At 38.9% G+C, this 24,955-nt stretch overlaps 2 protein-coding genes across 2 annotated transcripts in view; one reads left to right on the top strand and one right to left on the bottom strand.

The window, feature by feature from the left end:
- Window positions 1-2,312: 2,312 nt before the first annotated feature.
- tmem64 (transmembrane protein 64) lies at window positions 2,313-17,901 on the bottom strand. The gene is made up of 4 exons (XM_063899412.1): window positions 17,638-17,901; window positions 16,391-17,481; window positions 7,974-8,129; window positions 2,313-5,309 (listed from the first exon to the last, which is right to left on the bottom strand). Exons 2-4 carry the CDS (start codon window positions 17,099-17,101, stop codon window positions 5,118-5,120), a joined length of 1,059 nt encoding a protein of 352 aa, XP_063755482.1. The 5' UTR covers window positions 17,102-17,481; window positions 17,638-17,901; the 3' UTR covers window positions 2,313-5,117.
- A 2,733-nt stretch (window positions 17,902-20,634) lies between these two features.
- necab1 (N-terminal EF-hand calcium binding protein 1) overlaps window positions 20,635-24,955 on the top strand; it is a 28,034-nt gene continuing 23,713 nt past the window's right edge. Inside the window, exons 1-2 of the mRNA XM_063899489.1 lie at window positions 20,635-20,919; window positions 23,013-23,037. Coding sequence (XP_063755559.1) covers window positions 20,833-20,919; window positions 23,013-23,037 — 112 coding nt within the window. The 5' untranslated portion in view covers window positions 20,635-20,832. The remainder of the gene's footprint in view (window positions 20,920-23,012; window positions 23,038-24,955) is intronic.

Raw genomic sequence — 24,955 nt, forward strand, 5'->3', positions numbered from 1 at the left:
ACAGAACATAATTATTTATAAAAGGCTTGAATCAGGAACATTTTGGGGCATTTCTTAATAAAGAATATTGTTTAATAACACTTCCTAACAGTCATATAATCATTCAATCGTAGTTTTAAATCCACGAAAGCATTAGACATGCTTTGTTGAATGCCCAGAATATTGTAAAGTAATAAATATAGGGCAAGGGGTCAGCGTGCATGGCATACTGAACAATGAAACAAAAATCAGTGTAAATGTGTCTCTCTTGGTACTTCAGAGGTGCAGTATTTTGTCCTATTTGTGTACTGAGCAGCTTTCCCACTTCAGCAGAGAGGAGGGGAGCAGCAGCAGGTCATTGGTGCTACAGATGGAGGCAACATCTGTCGGGGCCAAGTAACTGGGCATGTGATCTAGCGTCCTGCCTTGAGCAGCTTGTCTCTGCTGCCAGAGGCCAATCAACGTTTCCCTCCTCCAACAAATCCATAAGCATCCATAAGTTTCCCTCTGGAAAGCTGTGTGGATGTATTCCAAGATCATTTCCCTCACCCTGTTTTTTTCTTTTATATTTTCACTCTGAGCTTTTATTTTCAACAGCCTCACAGATTTATTTTTGGAGCTCTCCTCCAAAAACATAGCCCTTAGTGAGAACTAGGGCTTTCATTTGAGGCCCGTCAAAATGAATGTTCTTGGTTTGTGTGGACATTTCTGTGTGCTGGCGGAGAGGCTCAGGGACGAGGTTTGTCCTTTGAAGCAGGACTGGATGATGATGGATCGGACACAGATCTGACCTGAGCCCGGAAGAGATCGGCTGGTCTTGTGAAGATCAGCAGACTGTGCTGCAACTCCTGGTTACAAAGGGGGCGAGACCAAATGCAAAAAGGGGCCTAGTGTGCTGTTTGATTGATGGACCGTGGCTGTGCTTTTTGGGTTTTTGTTGTATCTGGGGTGTGAGCAGATGGCTGTGGGCAACGTTCCCACTGTATGTGTGTGAGCAGGATCTATCTGGACTGTGTGTGTCAGACTCCTTCAACACAAACACACACCTTTGCACCATGTATGTTGAGTTGTTGGAGGAGCACGCGACATAAGATTTTCATTGCCAACATATACGCTGTATCTGCTGTGCATATGACAAATAAAACCTTGAAACCTTGAAACCTCCCCCTGTACAGATAGCTTGTCACAGGCAGGGCATGGCAAGGGCAAGCGTAAGTGGTGCTCCACTCTACATCACCACCGCTACATCCATCATGATTCCCTTCAGAATCGCCATGACAAAGTGCCCCAGCAGCCAGCGTTATTTCAGACCTACAGTGCATATTTGAGCACTGACAGCTATTCCGATTTTTTTGCAAGATAAGGGGAAACCTCCTGAGAGAACATTCTGTCTTTCAAAGGGTTGAGGACGAAATCAGGTCATACTCGGGGCCACCACTGGAGGTGGATACGGTCAAAATAAACCTAATAGATATCAACATTCAACTTCCCTAGCTGATACTACACTAAGATCTCTCTTTGAAAAGGTTTCTGAAAATGTGTTATTAATGATGTACTAATTTGCATATATTTCAAAAACAGATATCTGGAAATTGGGAAAAGCCAGAGTCAAGAGGACATTTAGGATCTTTTTAACAGATAGTAAAATATTTTGCCATGTTTTTATGAATAACATATTAAATAAATAGGGCTATGAATTATATTCATTCATTAAACCCTTCAGATATAGACTCATGTGTCATATGGTATTGTATATTTCTGTGTGAGCAAAAGACTACATGTTGATTTAAAATTCCAAACTATTTGCAAAAATAAACAGGGTAAAACATTTTAAGGTTAATAAAATTGCATAGGACAAACCTTTTGGTATTATAATTCCCTAATGTTAGGTTTAATATTAATTCAAGCCATTATCTAATGTTTACGGTTGGATAGATGAAGAGAAACCTGCAGATTAAAAATAGGCAACGTTAGTGAAATGAACACGTTCATGTGCAATATGGAGGTTTGTCTTTCACTCGTCTGAGAGAAGACATGTAATGGAAGCACAAACTCTCAATATAGTGTCTTGGGCGAGGGTGTGGGGTGAGGTTATGATAAGGGGGACAGTACATGATGTAATGGTTGAGAACAGTAACATTTCTGAGAAAACATCAGTCAAGTTTCCCACTGATACCTATCACTTCAGGCTGTTAAAGTCCATCTTAAATAACCAGTGGTTGCAGGCAGGGGTTGACTCTGTATTACACAAGTTATGTAAGAGATGTAAATTATTAAACAGAGGAGTGGACTTCATACAAGCGTGAATTTTGAGTAAAAAAACAAACTGATCCAACATTTTGTAACAAAGTCTGACAGGTTTTATTTTCTCTCTCATAAATAACACTGAACAAGCATTGTACAGCGATAAATATCAATATTTATACACTGTAAAATTCTCTGTATTACAAAATACGGTATATGTTTAATGCACTTGATACAGATGGGAAGTATTGCATTTCATAGCACCGACCGAGACCCTAAACGTGACCTTTGAGTTAATGACATCACACTGTACTCCTCTTTAACGGTCCAGTTACCTCCCAGGTGCAGGTCTTGTGTGGGTGTCTATGAAATATACTTCCCTTAGGAATCAGTTGTTGCATAACTATATCTAAGTTAAGTAGAAACCACCTAGGAGGAGCTAAAGCCTTTACTGCTCATTTTCCCACAGCTCAAGTTTTCAAAATCCCAGTTAAAACATCGTGAACTGCGGCTGATCAAGTTTCGTCAATTAGATTTTTGCATTTGACACGGTATAACGTTTACTTCAGTGACTCGCATTTTGTTTGGAAGGTAGCATCACTGTTAGCCTTGGGGTAACTCAAAATAATTTCAAAAAGAAAGTGAGGGGTGACTAGATTTTATAGAATCTCGCAGCCATATAATGAACTCATCTCTCTGTACCTAACCGTTCAATTCAAGTAAGAAACTGGAAAACGTGTCCCAATTTGGATTTAGCAGATTTTCATGTAACGAGAGGAGCGGGATGTGGATCTCTAAACGTCAATGATCGATCAGTATGTTTCGGGACTCAGATGTTTTCTCGTTCACGCTGAGTGGCAGCGCAGAAATATCTGTCAGAGGCAGCGGGAGGCCACAGGCAGGTTGAACACTGAAACAAAAACCTGGGAATATGTATCTTCAATCTTATAGAGGAACATGGCTCGACTCACAACTCACATACAGTTTTTGTTCCCTCTTGAAAAAAAAAGTTTAATGTTTACGAGCTGATCTTTAACATATGTAGTAAACAGGTTTTCACAACACTTGGCAACAGATCTCATGATTTCTATCATATTGTTTTTGCTTTTCAAACATTATTGCTAAATTCAGACAGGAAGGGGCCCTTTCAACCAACATGACAATAACTCTACAGCTTTGAAGAGGACTGACAGCATGGAATGTGTAGGGCGAACATTAAATCTGGCTTTGAAGAAAGAAAAGCAACCATTAGTACAAAACATGAAAAACTAAATGTGGTGCGAGCATTACAAACACAGAAACGTAGAGATGAAGATTTCATAAAGGAGCCCTTATTATTCCTCAACCAGACTTTGCCTGAGGAGCAGAATCACAATAATTCATGTAAAAATAAAAAACATTATCACATTCATCACTTAAGTGTCCATGTTGTGTTTGATTGTCGGCTTCTGAGACACATCAGCTTCAACTTTTGAGCAACCAAACCCCTTCCTAGTTTAACTCATCTGTATGAAAATAATGTACACCTGTTTGTGGACTGTGCAAGAGAACCTACAGGATGAGATCTTTGTTGTATTATAAAGAACCGATCCATAGTTAACATTAGGTAATAAAATCAGTCAGAAGTCACATATAGCCTCAGTGACACGCCGTCCGTTAAGCTTTACCAAATGATGGCACATAAAAGATAAACAGCTTCTATCTCATCTAGCTTACTCGCATAGAATCTAAATAAAACCTTAAATAAACACAGACTCAGCGTTGTGTTATGTTGATGCATTAGAGCATTTCTGATTAGTTTGGTTTCAGCAATGAAATACGACATTCATGCCATTAAATCACCATATGTTGATGTATTGCACAGAATTGTCAAAACAACTATCTAAAGCAACAATTATGTAATAATCCTAATGGATAATCTTAGTCAAAGATGTAAAACAAAACACAAATGTAAAACCTAATTTAAAATGAATATAAACATTTACAGGAAAGCTTTGACATCTCGGTTTCGGCGCAGTGTGGGAATCTTTCCGTAGCAGAATGTGTGGCTGTGCGACCGAGGAGCTGATGATCACTTCAACTTTCCTGGCAGAAACATTCCTGAGTTTCGTGCTGTGAAATCTGCTCTGCTCCCCAGCTGCTCTTATCAAAAAACTGCAGAAGCGCCAAAAAGCGATGTCCGGGCAGACAAGGCCAATTCAGCTGATGTGGTAGAAAGCCAGCAGAAATCACACAGTAGTTCTCGCTGAGAGCTTCCCCCTCTCTCCATAGTCCAAAAATAAGACACTTAAAAAAGGAACTGGACTAAAAAGCCAAATTTTCTTTTACAAAAGTAATAAGGCCCTTATTATTTGTACCGTGAATTAGCACTGGATGTAGACAGATCATAAATAGCTTGAGTAAAATAAAAACGGATGAAGTGAAAGGTGCATAGGTTGGCATTTCTTTGACACTGAAATGGAAAATATAATTCCTTGGTTCTCCAGAAAGCTCCAGATTGCACATTCATGGTGTTAGCAGGCAGTTAATGCCTAGTTATTGTTTTTAAGGACTCATTTAGCCACCTCTTAAATCTCTAAATATCATATTTCGTTGATCACTCCTGTACCAAAGTAAATAACTTCATAGGTTGAGAGTGCCTTAATAAAAAAGAAAGAAGATCATTCGAAAAGATGTGTCGCATTTTCCATCAGCACCGTTTCTTAAAGGGTGCGTGGTCCACACATCTAAAACATCGTACCGACTAAGGATGTACGCTTTCAGGGTTTTCTCCGTAGTGTGGTCAGAACATTATAAACCCTCCAAAACATTTCAGAGACCGTCTAAACATAGCGGGGTTCCCATGAGCTCGGAAGTCTTACAATTCAGCGACTGAGTTGTAGGAGCTCCAGCGGTCACACCACGTTAATGCAGTTTCCGCTGCCTGCCGCCGCTCTCTTGCTGCAGTAGGTGAAGCCGCTGTGATTGGTGGAGGAGCCGTTCATGTGCGACGACTTCAGCTCCATCTGGCAGGCAGCGATGGCGGCGTTGAGCTCTACCTGTGCCCGGTGCACGACGTAGAACATCAGGCCGATGCTGATGACGATCTGCATGGGGAACACGGTGAAGTGAGGATGTGTTGTTTGACACACACATAAAATCTGTACATGACAAAACATCAAACTCATTATCTGTGACCCAAGCTCCATTTTCAAGCACATTTGAGGCTAATATTGGAATGTTGCCAAAAAGTCAAGTGGATTTCCATTTCATTAACTGGTTTGGAGCGGATAACAGGTTGGTTCTGTTCGTAGATGTTAGTGATAAAGCCTACGCATGGCTGTAATTCACCAGTAAACAGAAAACGAGGTTTAAATCAGAAACATAACGAGTTTCCTTAGTCTTCGAAATTATATATGAGGTCGCAGCGAATTTGTTTCAGTTGGATAAGTTACATTTTTTCTTTAAGGTCTTATTTTTTCGTAATTATTGTTATGTTTTATGCTTTCTGGCGACTACAAACTACCGTAAAAAATATATTTCCCCGCAGTAGAGAACGTTATATAGAGTTATGCCATGTGGGAACAGCTCTTCTTCCAAACACACGTAAAATATGTGATTTGTTGATTATTTATTAGACACTATACATTTTCTTGACTACTAGTGTTAGTAGGACAACTCCACACTGGAGAAATGTAAAGCCAGCCCAAGATTGGAAAAACAGTAGGGGATAATCTGGTTTCCCACCACCAGTGCTCAGAAAGCTTCCTCCTGATTAAGGCCAGTTGGCAATTAGGAGCAACAGCTTCCACATGAGACCCTGAAGCCTACTTGATGTTCAACTGACCCTTGGCCTTGACCTCTGAGCCCAGCTAATGTGTCAAAAGCACCTACCCATAATGCCGTGGCACTGAGGATAAAAAGAAGCTCAACAGGTGTTGGAGGCGTGGCGACAGACTCAAATGACCTATGGGGGAGCTGAGCAGAAGTGCGGGCATATTTAGCATTACTGCACAAGGCTTGGCCTTACCACTGTAGACGGTAATGCAACTGAAGACTTAAGGAGGGGCAAATGTCGAGGCTTGTTTGTCCTAGGATACGGTTTGACAGGCTCAGTAAGATGTCTGTTTTAAATAAAAGGAAGGACCAACCAAACATGTGCCTAAATTCTGTGGGTCAAACCAAGACAAGTTAAAAACAGACTTCAAAAAAACTAATATTTTAAGGACGTGTGGAAATGTGTATCTTTAATTCAAAGTCATATTTTACACACAAAATGACCATTTGCATATCAAATGAATATTTTGGACATAATGTATTTTTCTTGCACACCTCCTCGGTGAACAAAGAGTCAAAATTGAAAAAATCTAAGCAAATGGTTGCCGTGGAGACATTGAGGTAAAAGCGCTGCTGCTCACATAAAGGATCTTTCAGGTTTACTGTGCTTATTCCTCCTGAAGGAAGTCATTGTTTGGCTAGAATATGATCTCAAAAACAGGTACGAATGTAATTTCTCCCTCCAAAATCATCTAAAGCACATGGCAGGGGTTTGTGCAAAATCAAAATGCCTTTTTGGCAATTGTATATTTAAATTGAGGCTGCCATAGGGTGTAATGGTGACCGTGTGTAACAGCAAAACTATTTCAAAACCTCTGAGCATACAAATGGATATGCAAGTTTGGATTATACTGCAAAGTTGTTTGAGAGTTTAAGAGGAATATGAGGACAATAGTGTTTGTTAGGGCTGCCCTCGACTAAAGATTTTTCTAGTCGACTAGTATTCGTCAATTCAGGCGATTAGTCGACTAATCGTCTCACGTATATGATACATCATGTATCATAGTCCATTTGTTTTTCTTCTCCCGACGCGGTTTCAGTTTCAAAGGCGGATAAAGAACGTTGATATAACAGCTTGGTACTTTGTGCTTCACATGAAATAAAACTGTAACAGTTAACCGTTGAAATACAAATCAAACAGCACACGTAGAAAGCTCATGAGAGTCACAGCGCACCGAGCGGTCCGCCCGTCAGCGCTACAAACCTCAGAAGCTCCGGTAAGGATTCTTAATGCGTGTGTGTAAACAAACAGCGAGGACACACACAGAGCATTGAGTTCTAGTTTCCATAATTCATATCCGAATATAACAACCCAATAAATACTACACTGGATACAGCGACAAATACGCTCGCCGGCAAAAATCCCTCGGCACATAACGCCCTGATCATGAAATGAAAGCTTGAATTGATCGTTTTCTGAGCTCAGAATGATAATATATTATAGGTTTACATATGTTGATACAAAGCTAGGCTACTGCCTGACTCACTGCTTGTTTCCTCCGAGTCTGAGAAAGGAACACGTGTTGTCTGGGATAATAAAGCTCCGTGTTTTATTATTTTGGCGTGGATACGGAGGCACCTTTTTTCCAGCAGAGTTTGCATGTCACCGTTTGGGGCTCGTCCCGAACATGCTCAGAAGGATCGCACACTTTGGATTTCCTGCCCGACAAAATAACGTAAGGACCAGGCACGGCTCTGAATGAGGTCTGATGGGGTTTCCGGCTGACGCGTCATAGCACATTCAGCACGCAGATGGACCTTTTTTTTTTGTTGACTAATCGGTTAATGAGAAATTAGTCAACAAATATTTGTTCCGCCGATTAGTCGACTACTGGGGGGCAGCCCTACTGTTTGTAGATGTAAAGATAAACAATGTAAAGATAGGGAGCGTGTGTGATGCTTCTTTTGCTGGTGCATGATGACCGTCAGCTCACCTGCAGGCTGAAGACGAAGTATCCGCTGACGCTCTGCTCAGCGATGACGTCCTCCATGGTGCGAAGTGTGGTGCCCAGGTATGAGTTGAGAAGCTGAGTGGGCAACAGGCCCACAGAGGAGGCCACCAGGTAATTTGGCAAGGACACGTCTGTGATCTTTAAAAAAATAGAGTAACATATTATAAAGACATTATAAATAGGAGGATAAAGCAGTGGGAATGATCTCCTATAGTCCTACAATGACCTGACCATGCTATCCTAAGATTTAAGAACTTAAATGCTAAATACCTCCCTCAACATTTCAGTTTTCTAACAAAGGTTAAGACATTAAAAGTGAAATAAAAACCGTGTTAAAGAAAGGGTCAGCAATACCTTTACATTTTCATTTACTTTGAGCACAGTGTTCATGCTGCCGGTACCATCTTATCACACATGCAGCTCAGTGTCTCATTTCATATCGCAGCACCGCCACCTAAATATAAAGAAAGGTCTGCTTGGCCATCACCCTTGATCCCTTGATTAAATGATGACATCAGCCAGTCTGTGAGGATGTGACCTTGGCACTGCGTGCACTGTGGCTGATAGCGGTGTGTGGGTGCAGGGCACTGCCTGGTCCAAACTACAACAAGGAGTGGAGAACATTTTTGCTACATCCAGCTAGATAAGTGTCTCCTCGTAGTGATAAATCCTAAACCCTCTCATCCTACACACTGATAAGAGCCTGGCTTACACTTTATAGGAAAACTAACATTATGGAAAACTGGCCAATCCAGACTATACAATAAAGTCTGTATCCTTGTAGTTGTGCAGGTTTCCTCCACATAATTATGTGAAGGCCTTTCTCCTTGAAAGATAAGCAGTGATGTGTCGACACCATGTGTCAACACATTCAGGATGCCTCCAGCTGATCTCTGAGATATGACATGTGAGCCTGTGAGAGCAGGAGAAGAATGCATTCCCTTTCTCTCTGCCATTATCCCTGAGTTGTAAAGCAAATGTCCTCTGAAGTCTCTACCCAGCGAGGCATGTAGCGTATGCAGCTGTCTTATATGACCAGGGAAGGGCTAGTCGGTATTTTTATAACTGCGCAGAGAATTCCCGCTGAACCTCCCACTCGCTTCTGCGAGCCTGTGTATCAAGATAAATTGCAAATTCAAGTGAAAAAACACCCCATCCTCGGCTTGACCTGATTTATTTAGAGTAGCAATGCAGATCTGAGTTTGTGCTCGTAAACAAAACAGGAGTAGTGTATCTTGACTGCATAGTAAATGTAGGATTGCTTCTGTAATGCTCTTCAGATTTCTATCTGGACACGCACAGGGTTTACCCTTTGAAGTGTAGGGTGAACAACAGTGCGTAATTACTGGCTGCACAAACATGTTTGCCCTGTAGTTATGGTTCTGTAAATCACATGAGATTGCAAATTCATCAGCTCATGAGCGTTTTATGACAGCAGAAAGGTGGACCCAGGCCAGCGAGCAGTGATATAATGTCATAAAATGCACACGCAAACTTTAACATGCCCACTTTGTGCACAAATGATTCTCAAACATTTTTCCTTAGCTCTCCGATGTTTTGCTAACTACTGCAGTCTTGGTGTCGTTTTAGGTTACCCGCTATAATGTAGCACCATCCATTTCAGCAGAAAGAAGCAGCGGGCACAGGGAAATGCAGCCTCATCCAAAGAAAATGCTTACCAAGGGCAGAGCAGACAACACATAACTCCACAGTGGGGTCCATAAAGTATCTAACCACGGTCGGTTTGACCTTTTATTGTAGAGAATAAGATGATAAAGATAAATTATCAGCTAGGCTTCATAATGAACGACAAGGTAAGATTAATTGCAAGGTATACAGTTTGGAGACTGAGCTGGGTTTGAACTTCCTCCAGGCAGGAGGGGAAGATGTAAGAGGGGAAGCAGCAGACTATGGGATTCAGCTTATTAGCCTGCTCCCCTGCTCCTGGCGGGCCTGCTAACCCCCCCGGTGAAGTGCTCTGACCTTCAGAGTTCAACTATGAGGTTTGTGAGAGGAGTTGACAACCTAATTCTTTCCAGTCGCAACCTTTGGGCATTATTCTGGTAATGAGAATATTTACTTGAATATAGACGTTAGGCCAAATCATTTCCTTGTACAAAGCGGTTTAATTATATTAATTATTTAGAAATGTCTTTCATGAGTAACCACTCACAAAAAGTGTATTTTTCCATTAAAGAGACTTTGATGAAGATCAGATCAACTGTTATGGATGCATTATTGTAGGTAATTCTAAAGGGAGTTGGTTAACCTGGCCCTGTATACGTTTGATCCTGTAAAGCGGAAAAATGTAAACGGGAGCATTGTCACAAGTCATGACAATGAGTCAAAAACAGAGAAGCTGCATATACAAATACAAACAGCTGTCATAAGTTGAAACTATCCAAAGGAAATATGACAAATGCAAACTGGCACACAACCAAATGTGACCCAGTTTAGAGCAGTTGTGGTTGAGCCATTTGAAAGCTAACGTCCTTTTTCATTATGTGATTGTTTGCTTGCTTTTGTAGTAAAAAAACAAACAACCCAGAGCAAGCCATAAAAACGGGATTGTACCATGCTCTCAACTAGCATGCCTTTTAATTTGACCCCGGGAAACTGATTAAGGAGCACCAATAATTCCAGTGACAGCAGCTGGGCAACTCAGTGTCAACAGTCTGTCCCGTTTCATTTGACACCTCATTTTCACCTCTGCAGAATGAAACAGTGAGTTCAATGCTGAGCCAACTGTTTAAGCCAAAGCCATGATCCTTGCACAAGTGACACATCGCAACCTTTGGACACAGAGGCATGTACCAACACAGCAGGCCAAGGGTATGAATCAATAACAAACATAAGCCGTTTAGGTAAGTCGCGCAAAAGACCACTGTGAAAACAGAACAACTGCTGACCATAGCGTTGGACTATGAGAGAGGAATCAGTCATCTTTAGCGTCACAAACCGCCTCTCTTTAAGCCCGAAGCTTCAACTCAACCCTAAATTTAATTCCCAGCAGTATATTGAAGACTCATTCTCAACATTAACTTCAAAATGAATTATCCCTCATTTTCAAAAGCACTCACAGGGTCAGGCTCTGACTCATGCGGAAATAACTACTCACTGTTCAGCTCTAATATCACAGCCCAAGAATTTGAACTTGAGATGGTTCTCAAGTAGCAACGTATTGGTCAATAAAGACGAGTGCAATTAATTATAGCCCTAGATTTGATTTGTCACAGCTGATAGAAAGCTGTGTTTTTGTGGATGATGGTTTGAGCTGTGAGATATGATAACAGGAAATCATTTAACTACCAAATTATTTCAACTGGCAAAAGATAGTCATTTCAAACATGTAGTGACGCCTATATACCGGGTAACAGGGGCGCTTCTTCCTCTTACTTTCGACGTGCTCCCTCATACCAAAATGCCGATTTCCCCGTAATACTTTAAAGTGATGCCAGAAAACAATATTTCTGTTAGTCAGAAACTGTATAATTAAACACAAATATGATAATCGTGTCGAACAGACCGTCAGACGGCATAGACAGCTTTGTTTTTACAGAGCTCCGACGTCGTGAAATCCTTTACGTCTGCGGCGCCAACTTGTATACCGCCATCATGTTCCTGCGAGAATTGATATTTCTTACACAAGATCAGCGCCCTCATACTATACTTTCCTACAATAACCCTGGATGTAACCATTACTTTGAGCAGTCACTGAAACGGAGATCCCGTTGTTTTCTTTACAATAACCCAACACAATTTATTTGGCAGAATAACTGTTAAAATAAATCCTGCAATGTGTGTTCCTGTAATAAATACTACACTGGTGAAACATTTAGTTACTAATTCATGTTGGCACTCAACAGAGAGAGTTGATTCAACTCTAAAATAACTCAGGAGGTTGTAGGGTTATTATTGTTTTTGGTTACATCCCTGTGAACACATTAGTTAAAGTGTGTGTGGGGGGGGGGGGGGGGTAGATAAATCATTAGAAACAGCTTCCAGTTAGGGCTGTGTATTGTGCAGTATCAGGACACATAGCCTACATATAAACATACAGGGGTTACAATTCAATATATTGGAATGCATAACAGCACTGTAACCAAGGCAATGTATACAGTGTTCACAGTATAAAGAACCTCCGCCATATGCAAATCAAACGCTAGTCTTCTACCATTCATAGCATCAAAATTGACCAAAGAAGGGCAAATAAAGCTCTGCAATATTTGGGAATATTTTCAATGAATTGCACAGTGAGTTTATTTTGGGCTGATTGCAAGTGTGTATGTAGAGCTGTCAAAGGCCAAAGCCAAATACCAAATCTCCTGAGATATGTCCAAGTAAATCAGTATCGCAGAACACTAACTGGTTTTGCAACATGCAATTACTGTGAATCTCACCAACGTCATCTTATTTTCCCTTCTCCTGCCTCAGGCCTGTGCATCAACTCCTTAATGCTCTCAGCTATAAATGCTCCCCTCTTTGCTATCACTTCTGGATATTTGTGCCGCTGCTGGTTTCTGCCTTCAACACTATTTTCAGTCTCTTCTCTTCAGATATTTTTCCAATAATAAAAGTGCAATATTCAAAACAGCAGAAATATTAGTAGAGCACTTAAATAGACTTTGAATTATAGAATAAGATGAGGACTTTGAATATAGAATAAGATATTCCCACTTCTTACTGGGATGTAAATATTTTTGCTTTTGAAATGTGATGTTTAAGTAAGGATGAATTCTAATATAAACTGAATCAACTGAACTTTGTTATTTTGGACATGTTTGAATGCCGTTATATTTCTGTATTTATAAAGTAAAGCATTGAATGAGACTCAATTAGAACAGCGTAACATTTTAAATCCGAAAATGTGTGTTTGCATGTAGGTATTGACGAAATAGCCAAAAACACACTGAGTCTAAAAACTACTTTACATAAATGGAGAACATTTCATCCTAGACAGATTTTTTGTTCGGTCAGAATTTTTCTTTGTGTATCAATGTATGAAAAAGGCACTCAGAAACTCAAACTCTACAGGCAACCACTTAAAAACACAGTTCCCTATTTTTAAAACCAGATATCATTTTGCTGTTAGTACAGCTCCAGGACATAAAAGTTTCCACTTTTGGAGCCTTTTTATTTTAATATTTAAAGATATGTGGATTATTATTTTTTTGCAGAGAAATGCAACACAACTGTGATGGGAATCATTCTGAAAATGTGTTATTTGTGAAAAGGGCTGCATTTATTGATTGTTTTCATGATTGATTATTCTAGTGATTTTTCTCTATATCAATAGATTACGTGTTTTGGTCTACTTCTAAAAAAAGGGACAAATGTCCATCCTGGTTTTTCAAAGTACAGGGTGTCTTTAAATGTCTTAATTTGTCAAAAATATTCCTCTTAATATAATAGAAAACTTTGAAAAAGCACATCTCTCTATTTGAGAGTCGGAAAAACGCATTTCCTGACAATTTTACATGAACAATAGCTAAAGACTAAAAGATTACCATAGTATGTATCTAATAGTAGCCTATGAATTGTATTCTGATGTTTGACTAATCGATTATTCGACTGATGGTTGCAGCTCACCTTGTGAGAGATACAGCCAGGTATATAAACATTTGGACATTGAACACATTTTCATAATTTGGGCTCTGTACCCCACAACAATAGATTTTAAATTAAATAATAAATATGTACTTTAAGTGAAGACTTTCAGCTTTATTTTGAGGGTACTGACATTGGGATCGAGTGAATGGTGTAGGAATTACAAAACATTAGTTCATTTACAAGGAGGAGAAAAAAGGTCTAAAGTTCATTTCAAGTGTGTTATTTGCATTTGGAATGTGTTGCTGTCAACTATCAATATGAAGTCCAAAGAGCTGTCACTGTCAGTGAAGCAAGCCATCATTAGGCTGACACATCAGAGACGTAGCAAAAACATTAGGTGTGGCCAAATCTACTATTTGTTACATTCTTAAAAAGAAAGAACGCACTGGTGAGCTCAGCAACACCAAAAGACCTGGAAGACCATCGAAGACCACTGTGGTGGATGACAGAATAATTATTCTCCTGGTGAAGAAAAAGCCCTACACAACAGTTGGCCAGATCAAGAACACTCTCCAGGAGGTGTATCTGTGTCAAAGTCAAATATCAAGACCTCACCAGAGTAAATACAGAGGGTTCTCCACATGATGTAAAAGGTAAGTAATCCTCAAAAACAGGAAGACCAGATAAGAGTTAGCTAAAACCCATCTAAAAGAGCCTGCACAGATCTGAAAACATCCTATGGAAAGATGAGACAAAGATTAACTTGTACCAGAATGATGGGAAGAGAAGAGCATTGAGAAGGGAAGGAACTGCTCATGATCCAAAGAGACTCCTCATCAGTGAAGCATGGTGGAGGTAGTGTTATGGCGTGGGCATGTTTGGCTGCCCAAGGAACTGCTTCCCTTATATTAATTGATGATGTGACTGCTGACAAAAGCAACAGGATGAATGCTGAAGTGTTTCTGTCAATATTATCTGCTCATATTCAGCCAAATGCTTCAGAACTTATTGTGCAGCTCTTCACAGTGCAGATGGAAAACGACCCGACGCATACTGCAAAAGCAACCGAAGAGCTTTTTTAAGGCAAAGAAGTGGAATTTTCTGCAATGGCCAAGTCAATCACCTGACCTGAATCCAATTGAGCATGCACTTCACTGGGAAACTGCCCAAAGAACAAACAGGAACTGAAGACAGCCGCAGTAGAGGCCTGGCAGAGCATCACCAGGAACCAAACCCAGCGTCTGGTGATGTCTATGGGTTCCAAACTTCAGGCTGTCATTGACCGCAAAAGACTTGCAGCCAAATATTAAATGTAACAATTTGATTTATGATTAAGTTACTTTGCCCAATCACTTTTGGTCCCTTTAAAAAGAGGATACCGCGTATAAAAGGTGTTGTAATTCTTACACATTTCATCTGATTTGGATGTAAATACCCTCAAAATAAAGCTGAAAGTCTGCACTTAGGGGACATATTTAATGTATAATTTCAAGTCCATTGTGGTGGTATACAGAAAATTGTGTCAATGTCCAAATATGTATGGACCTTCTTTGGTGGTAGACAGTGATAAGAGCTTTTTTGCAGCAGTTTAGCTTGAAATACTCCAGAGAGCCAGGCCTGAACAGCTACAGAACATCCAGTTCTCCCACAGGTCAGAATTTTTCATTAATCATTCAATTAACACTGGAATAACATTTTTCAGTTTGCGTGACCCCCCAGCTGACGTCCTACTTTACAGTGACACATCCCTCAAGGCTTTTTTCCATTTGGAGGTATCAATGAGTTGACTGAGAAGGGTAATCATCAGCGAGTATAAATTATTCATGCCATGTATGAAGGTCAAGTGCCTCGGGTTAAGTGTAGAAGTGCAGGTGAAAGCAATATCCTGGAACTGCTTAGCTTTATAATGTAGATCAGATGGTGTTTGTTGTCTTAACAAATGACTGAGGATTTACCTAACAGGGGAAAAAAGGTGTCCATGGTTTTGTCTACATATCAGAACATTGTTCAATTCGGGCAAAAAACATTGCTCCTAAATATGAAAACCAAAAGTAGGAAATGTGATATTGATAGTTCATCCCTTAGGCGACATTAGTATCCATTTAACAGGAACGCTTCCTTCTTCTAAAAGAGAACTCAGTCTTGTTTCTCTGAGGATTTGCTTTATATTTTCTTTCCTATGAGACTGTAACCTGCCTTGAATATGAAAGGAACAGGTGTCCAAAATTCATCAGAACTAAAATGATGAAATTCTACATACTCCCAGTCTCTTTCTCGGCGCTATTTTCTGTCCGGTCATGATTTCCCTATTGTGGTAGGTTGGTCCGTATAAAAGAAAATGATTTTTTTCCAAAAATCTAAATAAGGTCACAGGTTTGATTCTCATGACTGCAAGAAATTGTTGAACCATCCTCTCTAGGGGTTAATGAGTTCTCCTTTTTGCCGGTTCATTGCTGTGACCTCTCTGCTCAAATCCATATGAGTTTACGATTAAAACTATATGGTTAAATAATCATTTGGTTGATTGACAGAAGGATAATACCCAACTTTTTTGTAAATGGATTGATCATTCAATTAATTCCTGCAAAAATACGAGGAAATGCTGTTTTCAGCCTCTGAAATATAAAGATTTAATGTGATTTGTATCATATTGAATCCTTTGGTGTTGGTTGGATAAAATTAGACAATTAAAGACCTCACCTTTTAGTAGGAGGGAGATGTTTCACTGTTTCTGCCATTTTATAGACAGAACAATTAAAGGAAATGTAATTTAAGAAAGAAAAAAGAAATCATCTATGTTTGCAGCTCTGGTGAAAAGGGAATGCTGGTAGTAAAGTTGTAATACTCACCGAGAAAACTGCATTTTGGAGCCCAAAAGGTATTGGGGTGAGTCTCGCTAAGGCCACAACTTTGAGTCCACTCCCTCCCTCCACCACTCGTATGACAGCACTGAGCTGTTCGCTGTTCCCAACTTTGTTCAGCACCCAGTCAGTCAATAGTCGTTTGCACACCAGGTGTGCCACGAAGGTCCCTATTAGAACTCCTACCATAACAAGTCCCATGCCCAGCACAAAGCCGTAGAGGTAGCCAGCTGCAACATTAAGAACAATATATCCCCATCCACACGGGAAAGACACGATAATCAAACCAACTATAAACAGCAAGGCTCCGACGAGGCTGTCCAAGCTCTCCACCCAGAGCAGGAGGTCCTTGAGGTATTGGCGAACAAGTGCAACTGAGGAGAAGCACACAGCAGTCAGGACGCAGGCCAGCAGGGCACTCTTGAAGCAGAAGGTGGTGATACAGCATGGGTGTCTAAACTCTCCAGTGTTGTTGAAGGTTGATCCCCCTGAGTCACAGATAACCTCAGGGTCTCCATCTGACTTTCCAATGTTGGCCCCTGTCTCGTCGAAGGCGCTGCATATCAATATGTCAATTTTGTCACACTCCTCTGTGGCAGTCCTCTGCAGCCAGCGGTTCAGCTGAATCTCTGCCTTGCCCACTGCGTGCTTGACAAGCTTGGTGAAAAGCTGCACAGTCGTGGACCCTGACATTGACATGTTGGCCCTCAAATAAGCTCTGGGGACAAGCAGCAAGGCTCACACAGCTGTGACGTTTGAGTTTTCCAGACAGTCTTTACATCCAGGGCAATTCCATATCTAACGTTATCAATGTGTTGAGCTTCAACAGAGACAAGGGTTTAGAAACATTTAGCAGTGGTAACCCATTGCATGCAGTGAGACATACACAAGAAATCCGTCACTCTCCTTGGCCATTTGATGAATTGTCCAATTTAACAATGTTTATCATGGGTACACTAGCTGGGCAACGTGCCAGTCCAGTGATTTAAAAGCGCCAGTTTTGTAGTCTCGGTGTGAAACCCTTGCCATATTCAGAGTTTTTCCCAGCTCAGGACAGCAGAGTGAATGGTCGAAGGGATCTGTCAGTGCAGGAAAACAGAGTGAAAAAAACTCTTCTTTAGACTAAGATGAACAGAAGCGAAATATTGCGAGAACATCAACTTTTAAGACTCCACCAGCATTGCAGTCCAGCAACCGTTGAGGAGTTAGCATTAATCACAGCACGGCTAACTTACTGCTGGACGTTAGCTAACTAGCTCACTGCGTGAATAAAGTCCACCGTTGCATCTCAGGGACTAAACCGCCGTCGCTGGCCTCCTCATACGCTGCTTCTCTCCGACAACAGAGCGACAAATAAGCCGCAGGCACCGGATAAGGAAATACAGTTATATCTTTCTCTGTTTGCTGGCTGTTGTTGTTTTTCCGGTCTACTTGCTTCTTCCACTGTGGATTGAAACTGCTGCTGTTGACGCTGTTTATAAAGCTTTTCATACCGACTACTGTTTGTGTCCCAGAATGCCAAGTGACCCTCTGTGCCCACGTGACATTCTCATCCAATCAGAGCGCCCCTGCTGTCATCGCGAGATTTCTTTTGCGGGGTTCCACGACAAATTCTGTTTGTTTTGTATCAATAATCATTCATTGATGGGGGATTTTGATGGATGAGTATGAGTTCAATTTATCTGCTTTACATGGGCTGCTTTGTTGCGTTGTTTGATTCGTTATAATCTATAATATTCCTCTAAAATGTAGTGCACGTTTAAAGAAGCATACAATTGAAATACTAACTACATAAGTACATTTGGATTTAAACTTCTCAACCAGAAGGTTACAGAATTGAGTTCCTTTAAGAAATATGAAGGAATTCATTCAAAAGGGTCAAAAGTAGTAAACCTGCCTTTGTATTTATTTGGTATAATTAATATATTGATATAGACTGAGAGAAAAGCTTTAAAGTTACCAGAGGTGTGTCTGAAAATATAGCACTGTTGTTATTCAGATAATGCAGTTACTGTAGAGCAAAAAGGCTACATGTTGACCCTCTTTATTCCTTCTATCATCAAACATATTAAAGGACAACTCGTGTCTTTGGGGCTTTGCCTTACTTTTTGGCATACAATTAATCTTTTGGTAAACAGTGCTGCTGTTAGATACTCAAACAATGTTAAGTAAAAATTCATGGTATCAATCTCACTTTCTTATTTGAAGTGTACTAATTGTATACATAAAATTCAGTATACACACCAGCACATTTGGAAAACAAAAAATACATTATCATTACATTTTATAAATTAGTTTCTGCTGTCAGACACTGCTATCACAGTTTTTTAACAACCTTTGATTATTTAGATTAAATTACTATTGATTATCAATTAGGTAGCAGTGGTGGTAGATGTATTTAGATCGTTCGCTTATGTAGGGTTTTAAAATAACACAACTTTACTTAAGACACAGAGCCATTAACATACATTTTAATGTAGCTTGCAATTTGTTTTATTTTTGTTTACCGTTCACTATTGACCCTATAACAAAGCATCATCAGTTATAATTAATACCAACAAAGGATTTACAATTTGTTAAATTGGGAAGTACACATGATACAGAATGGCTCAGTTATCATTTAATTCATATTATTAGCTTAATGACAAATGTTAGCTTAAGGTTGGGTTGTTCAATACAAAGCTTCTCATGAGTTTAGGTTAAAGCGTAATCTGCTAAATCCTAGCCTTCAAAAAACGTGTATAAAGTACAATATTCCTCTAAAATTGAGTAAAGTAGATTATTAAGTAACAAGAAAAGGCAACAAAAAAAGTCCAATCTTTCAAAATGTTAGGCTATTCTGTTCATGAATAAATGTACTAAGTTTTACATAACATAAATAATATGTTCATCAATTATGTACAGAATTCATATCACATACAAAATTGAATTAATACTTTATCAATTTAGAAAAATAAAACAGATTTAGCATTCATATCCCGTATTTCTGAGAGCATACAGTAAAATATTAGCCTTGGGGTAATCTCCTTGCTTTGCATGCTCATCATAAATTCACAACGAGGGGAGTGGGGCAGACAATAAGTGCATTCATGCATACTGCTCACCGCCAGTCTCCCAGCTGTTAGTAATAAATAAAATGTGTGTAGTTTTCACTAAAAACTTGCCTCCACTTCTTCAAAAGCTTTCATTTAGAAAAAAACATACACCTAGATATTACATCAAATGCTTATGTTTACAGATGCTAATTTTGATTTTGGATTGACGACTCCAGTGCGGTTTTAACACTCCACTAGATGGAACTGTTTCACAATTTTACAACCAGTCCGAGTCTTTTGCAAGGTTTATTCACGAGTTGGATTACTGTATAAAAGTGGAACATTTAAGGCTTTACAACAATCTGATCTGACAATATCAACAGGTTTAACATATGTGAGCAATCTGTTGCACAAGCAAAGCTATTTGAAGTAAGTGCTTCTTTCTCAAGTGTATTTTTTTCTTGTTGTGATTTAAGAGCTTATTAAAACAAATATATTGAACATAAACAAGTCAAAATATAAATGTTTGTCATCCACTGTATGTTACCTAACCATTTGGTCAATTTAAAGGAGAACATGTACATTTGGAAAACCTAAATAGTTTACATTAAACAAAGGCATACTGACAAGAAAGTTTAACCATAAAAATACCCTGGGCTAGATGATCAAATATAATATATAAGGTAAAAGAATAAGAGACTAAAATTACATCATTTTTAAGCTACCATGGGGAGAAATGTCAAAGGCCAGAACTTTGATTCAAGCTCAAATTACCTTTACCGGCCTTCATCTTTAAAAATAAAAGGAATATATAATATTATATAACTATATAAATCTTTATAGTTTATAGCATTCATATCTGGACATTTGCTGCTGCTAATTTGGCTTTGTGTTATTCTGTAGATAATATGTTTGATTGTTCTATCCATATGTTATCTGTCATTAAAAGTAAATTAGCCTCTGCAGCACGATGTTAAAGTGCCTAACATGAATTGGATTTGAGTGACATTTAGCTTCCTCCAATGTAGGTTTTTTTTTACTTATCACAACAGCAGCAAGCCCGAGAGGCACACAGCACATGGCAGGAAGTTGAGTGACTTTGCTTTCAAAATAAAAGCATACGTATTCAGGAAACGTGCAAATAAGAGCATCAACACTATACACAGAAAGATGTGTAGCTCAATGAGGGCAGACACAAACATATAGATTATGTTGGTCGTGGTATTGATGTATTACTAAAAGAGAGATGTGTTGAACCTTAATCCGGAAGTTGTGCGCTTTATTCAGTCTGACTTGACAGCGTTAAGCAGCCGCTCGTTTTGACCATTGGCTTCGATCAGATAAGAGGTTCACGCGGACACATTCCCCTGCACTTCTGAAACTACATTTCGAAAGATGGATTGTTCAGAGGAGGTTCAGGCTGTGTGTGAGGAACCCACAGTTGAAATGGAGCTAAAAAAGGGAATGTCGATTTTCATTGATGTAAGTAAAACATACTTATAATAATTATTTACAGAACAACATTTCATCTTCACTATTTGTGAAACAACCTAAGCATAATACAGGACTATATTATCATGTTTCGGGTAACCTATAAATCTAAAGCCTATATTAGCAGAACAATTCAGGGAAAAATACATTACATTATTCCAGATGTATTTATTTTGATTTGTATTGCATTTCAAGAAGCAGTTTTACTTTTGAAATGTATTTTTTTTGTTATTTAAATAGTTAACTGTGGAGGTTTTTTGGGTGCAGAAAATCCCTTGGTCCATATCAATAATTAATTTGATTTTTCAGACCCTTAATTTAGATTCCTCATGTAATGACTTCAAAGGCTGGCCATCCTTTTTTATGTCAGTGTTCAAAACCAAATACCAGTTATTGAAACCTAAAAGATCTTCTTGGTTTGACCAAAGCCAGGCTTTTATTCATTTAAACTATATTTTTAGATGATAAGGATTAACAACACTTTTAGATCTCCTTCAAATGATAAGGAATTACATATTTAAATAACATCTTATATCCACATAATGACATGGCGTTCTGCCTCTGCACCCACCATCTCATTATATTCCTTGTCATTCCTCCACTCTCTCATTCCCTTGAGATGTTTTGGCTATACACCTTTTGGCTGCCTTCAATGTTTGATAGAGACAAGGGAACCTTAATGGGAATCAAGTGATATTAAAGGTGTATGGTGTATAATATCAAATGTCTTGCTGTTAATGAACAGGTGCTTAATCTTCTGGCAGTGAATGAAACTACTGCTTGTCTTTACAGGCGAGTTGGACATCAGATTTTTGCTTCTGTTGTTTTCTTGACATTAACTATAGCTAGCTCAGTCAGGTGTGTGTCATTTGAACACACACCCTTAGTCCAAACAGTTGTTTCATTCTTTAAAAGGTTAGATAAACTGTGTCTCCATGGGTGTTGTTCTTCATTTTGTTCATGCTGTTATGGTGCTAGATGTTCAATTTTTTGTGATGAGTAAACAGTATGAGCTGGTATAATTAAATCCAATCAGCACACAAAGTTACATGATTTTCAACAATATAATTTGCATGAATATTACAAATAAAATAAAAAAGAATTTGTCTCAGACCCTTGCAGCGTACAAGGAAAACCCTATTTCAAAACAATGGCAGACACCTTGGGAAGAGCAAATGAAGGGAGAGGAGGGATTGGGACAAGATAAATGAAGATATCAGAATTATTTTTACTTTAAATGTTTGTGTAAATTTAGATTACACATATGAGGGATTTGCTTTGGTGTAAGTGGTGCATCCAAAGACACAGCAAGAAGAATATGTTATGAAATATGTATGAAAAAAAGAGCAAACAAGTTAATGTTAAAAAACTATTTTAAAAAGTATTTTATTGTAAGAATTTACACAAAATATAAATTTGTAAGAAATTGAGTACAGTGAAATGGAAAATGACGAATACTATATTCAAAGTGGAGATCTGTGCAGATTTAAAAAGAGGTAGAGTTGACTAGTAATGTGCAACATGTGTATTTAGTATAATTCATTACAGATACAAGAGGTCAAATGTACAGAGAAAGACACCAATAGCAGTGTATAGCTTGGGGGGCCGCAGACTAAGACAATGACTGATTAGAAGAGAACAAACAGAGATCTAGAGGAAGGTGGGTGGATCATTCTTACAAATTGCACCAAAGAGCTGAGGTCCCCCAGGCTATAAATTCAAAGATGAAAGGATGGCATTTTCAAATTTAGATCTCGTACATTATGCTGTCAGATTTAGCCCATAGTGTTAACGTGTATGTGGACTTAAAGCATGTTCACATTTTTCCTTGACAAGTACAAACTCGATAAGAAACAAATGTAGGCCGGGCTATTTTGATGTGTTTCGAGCCTTTTAGAGCTGATGTGGTCATCGCCACTTCGCCTTTCATCTTCTCTTGACTCTGGGACAGCACTATCAATAATTTATTGACACACTGCTTTTGAGAGTGGGATCAATGATACACAAACACACACACACATTAATTAAGTTTGATGATGTAAACATTCTTTTGACGTCTCTCCTTTTCCCCTTTCTTGTTACAGATTTTACGGAGAGCTGATAAAAACGGTAAATATTACGCAAAACAGATCTTAGCAGACTGACACCACACACGCATACGCAGACACACACAGACAAACACAGACACACACACACAGACACACACACACACACACACACACACACACACACACACACACACACACACACACACACAGTAAAACACTATTTTCTCAATGAAATTCTGGTCATGATTTATTTGCTGAGACTCTTTCAGTTTCCATGGAAACAGGAAATTGACCATGCCCACTGAGGTTCAGTGTCAGTGCATTAACGAAAAAAAAAAACATAAACAATTTATACCACCCAGACAATGTTTATCATGGCTGTCTGTCACACTTAACGACTTATTAGCTGGACGTCTTGCCCCTTGTGTGTAGAAATATCATAATATACAGTATGAACAGAGAGAACACACAAATACATTGTTGATTTACTTGTTTTACTAGAGACATCTTGAGTTTAAATCTAGAAATATTTATATTTTTATACCTAGAAATCTACCAGCTCCCAAAAAAACTGACTGATGTTTTAATGTTATGTAAAAGATGAAGAGAATAAATCATGTGTACAATATTACTTGCCCAAAATATCAAACTTTTCAGGTTTTGTTTGTAATGCACTTTCTTCTGACTGTTATATGAATTATAGTCCTTCTTTAAATATACAGTTTTTCATTGTTGGGCCTGAAATGCAAATAAAATAATAGATAACACCACAGTATGTAATCTTATCCTACATAGACAAGCTGCCATCACTTTTTCGGAAAGGACAAAGGGTGGGATATAGATTGCAAAATGAATGACGTAAATGTGGTATTTTTTTGTTATGGGGCTTTATAATTAAAATTGACTTGGAATGACCTAAGGGGACATTATCCACAATGTGTTGATCTGATTTCTGAACCTCTATCGTTTTTTTCCCCTACCATTTGATTGTAAGACTGACAGTTTGTGTTACCTTCACGTGTCGTAAAATATAACCCTGCAGTCACATTCTTTCACACACCATGTAAGACATTTACAAAGTGACAATGATTGCTGGTGCACAAATAAACCACATCATGCTTTTCTTCTGACATTTAGAGACTATAACCCTCTCGATGCAGAACAAGCTTGTTAAAATTCATTATTTACATGACGTTCTTGGTGTCTTGTCATGCAGCAATGTAAGAAGTCATTCCAGAAGTTTTGTTGTTGTTGTTGTTGTGTAAACAGCACTAATATTGCTGGTCTGTTCCAAGAATATTTCTGAGCTCATGGAGTGAGTCATTGCGCCTTTGATGATTGTGTGTTTGCCCCTGTGCATCCTTGTTGCTCACATATAGTGACACGAAACACACACTGAGCATCCTGTGAACATTTTAACATCAGCCACCTAACAGAATTCTGCAGCCAGGAAAAATATGTCGCCTGTGGACGTTAATTTTGCTGCAGGAAAACTTGTTGTTTACTTTTACCTCATCCATATTTCACACAGCTAAGGCCTTTTTATTCGAAGCATGATTGCAGAGCCTCAAAGCATAAAAATCAATCATTGTTCAGGATTTCCATCGAGTTGGTGTAAAGCAACACATGTTAATGCACCCTCTCCCTGTTCTTTACTACTACATTAAAAACAAGAAATAATCAAATCAGATAAGATGGACCTTTATTTATCCCAGTGGGGCAAAACAATGTTTCAATTTGAACCTTTTTAGGTTTACCGCTTGTTTCAATTTAATATTTGATCAATATGGTTGATGCTGTCTTTTGCTGATACAGCCCCTGTGGTTTATAATGGGCTGAATCTCGTCATGTCAGCCTCAGTTTTTTCTGCTTAGCATGTCGACTTACATTTTTGATGTAACATTATTACGTTATTGAAACATGAGGAGTTAAATCCGAGCTACAGTGCTCTTTAAATCTCTTGCCCTCTATGAAAGCTT

The sequence above is a fragment of the Eleginops maclovinus genome, chromosome 13, assembly GCF_036324505.1.
Source record: "Eleginops maclovinus isolate JMC-PN-2008 ecotype Puerto Natales chromosome 13, JC_Emac_rtc_rv5, whole genome shotgun sequence".
NCBI classification, from domain to species: domain Eukaryota; kingdom Metazoa; phylum Chordata; class Actinopteri; order Perciformes; family Eleginopidae; genus Eleginops; species Eleginops maclovinus.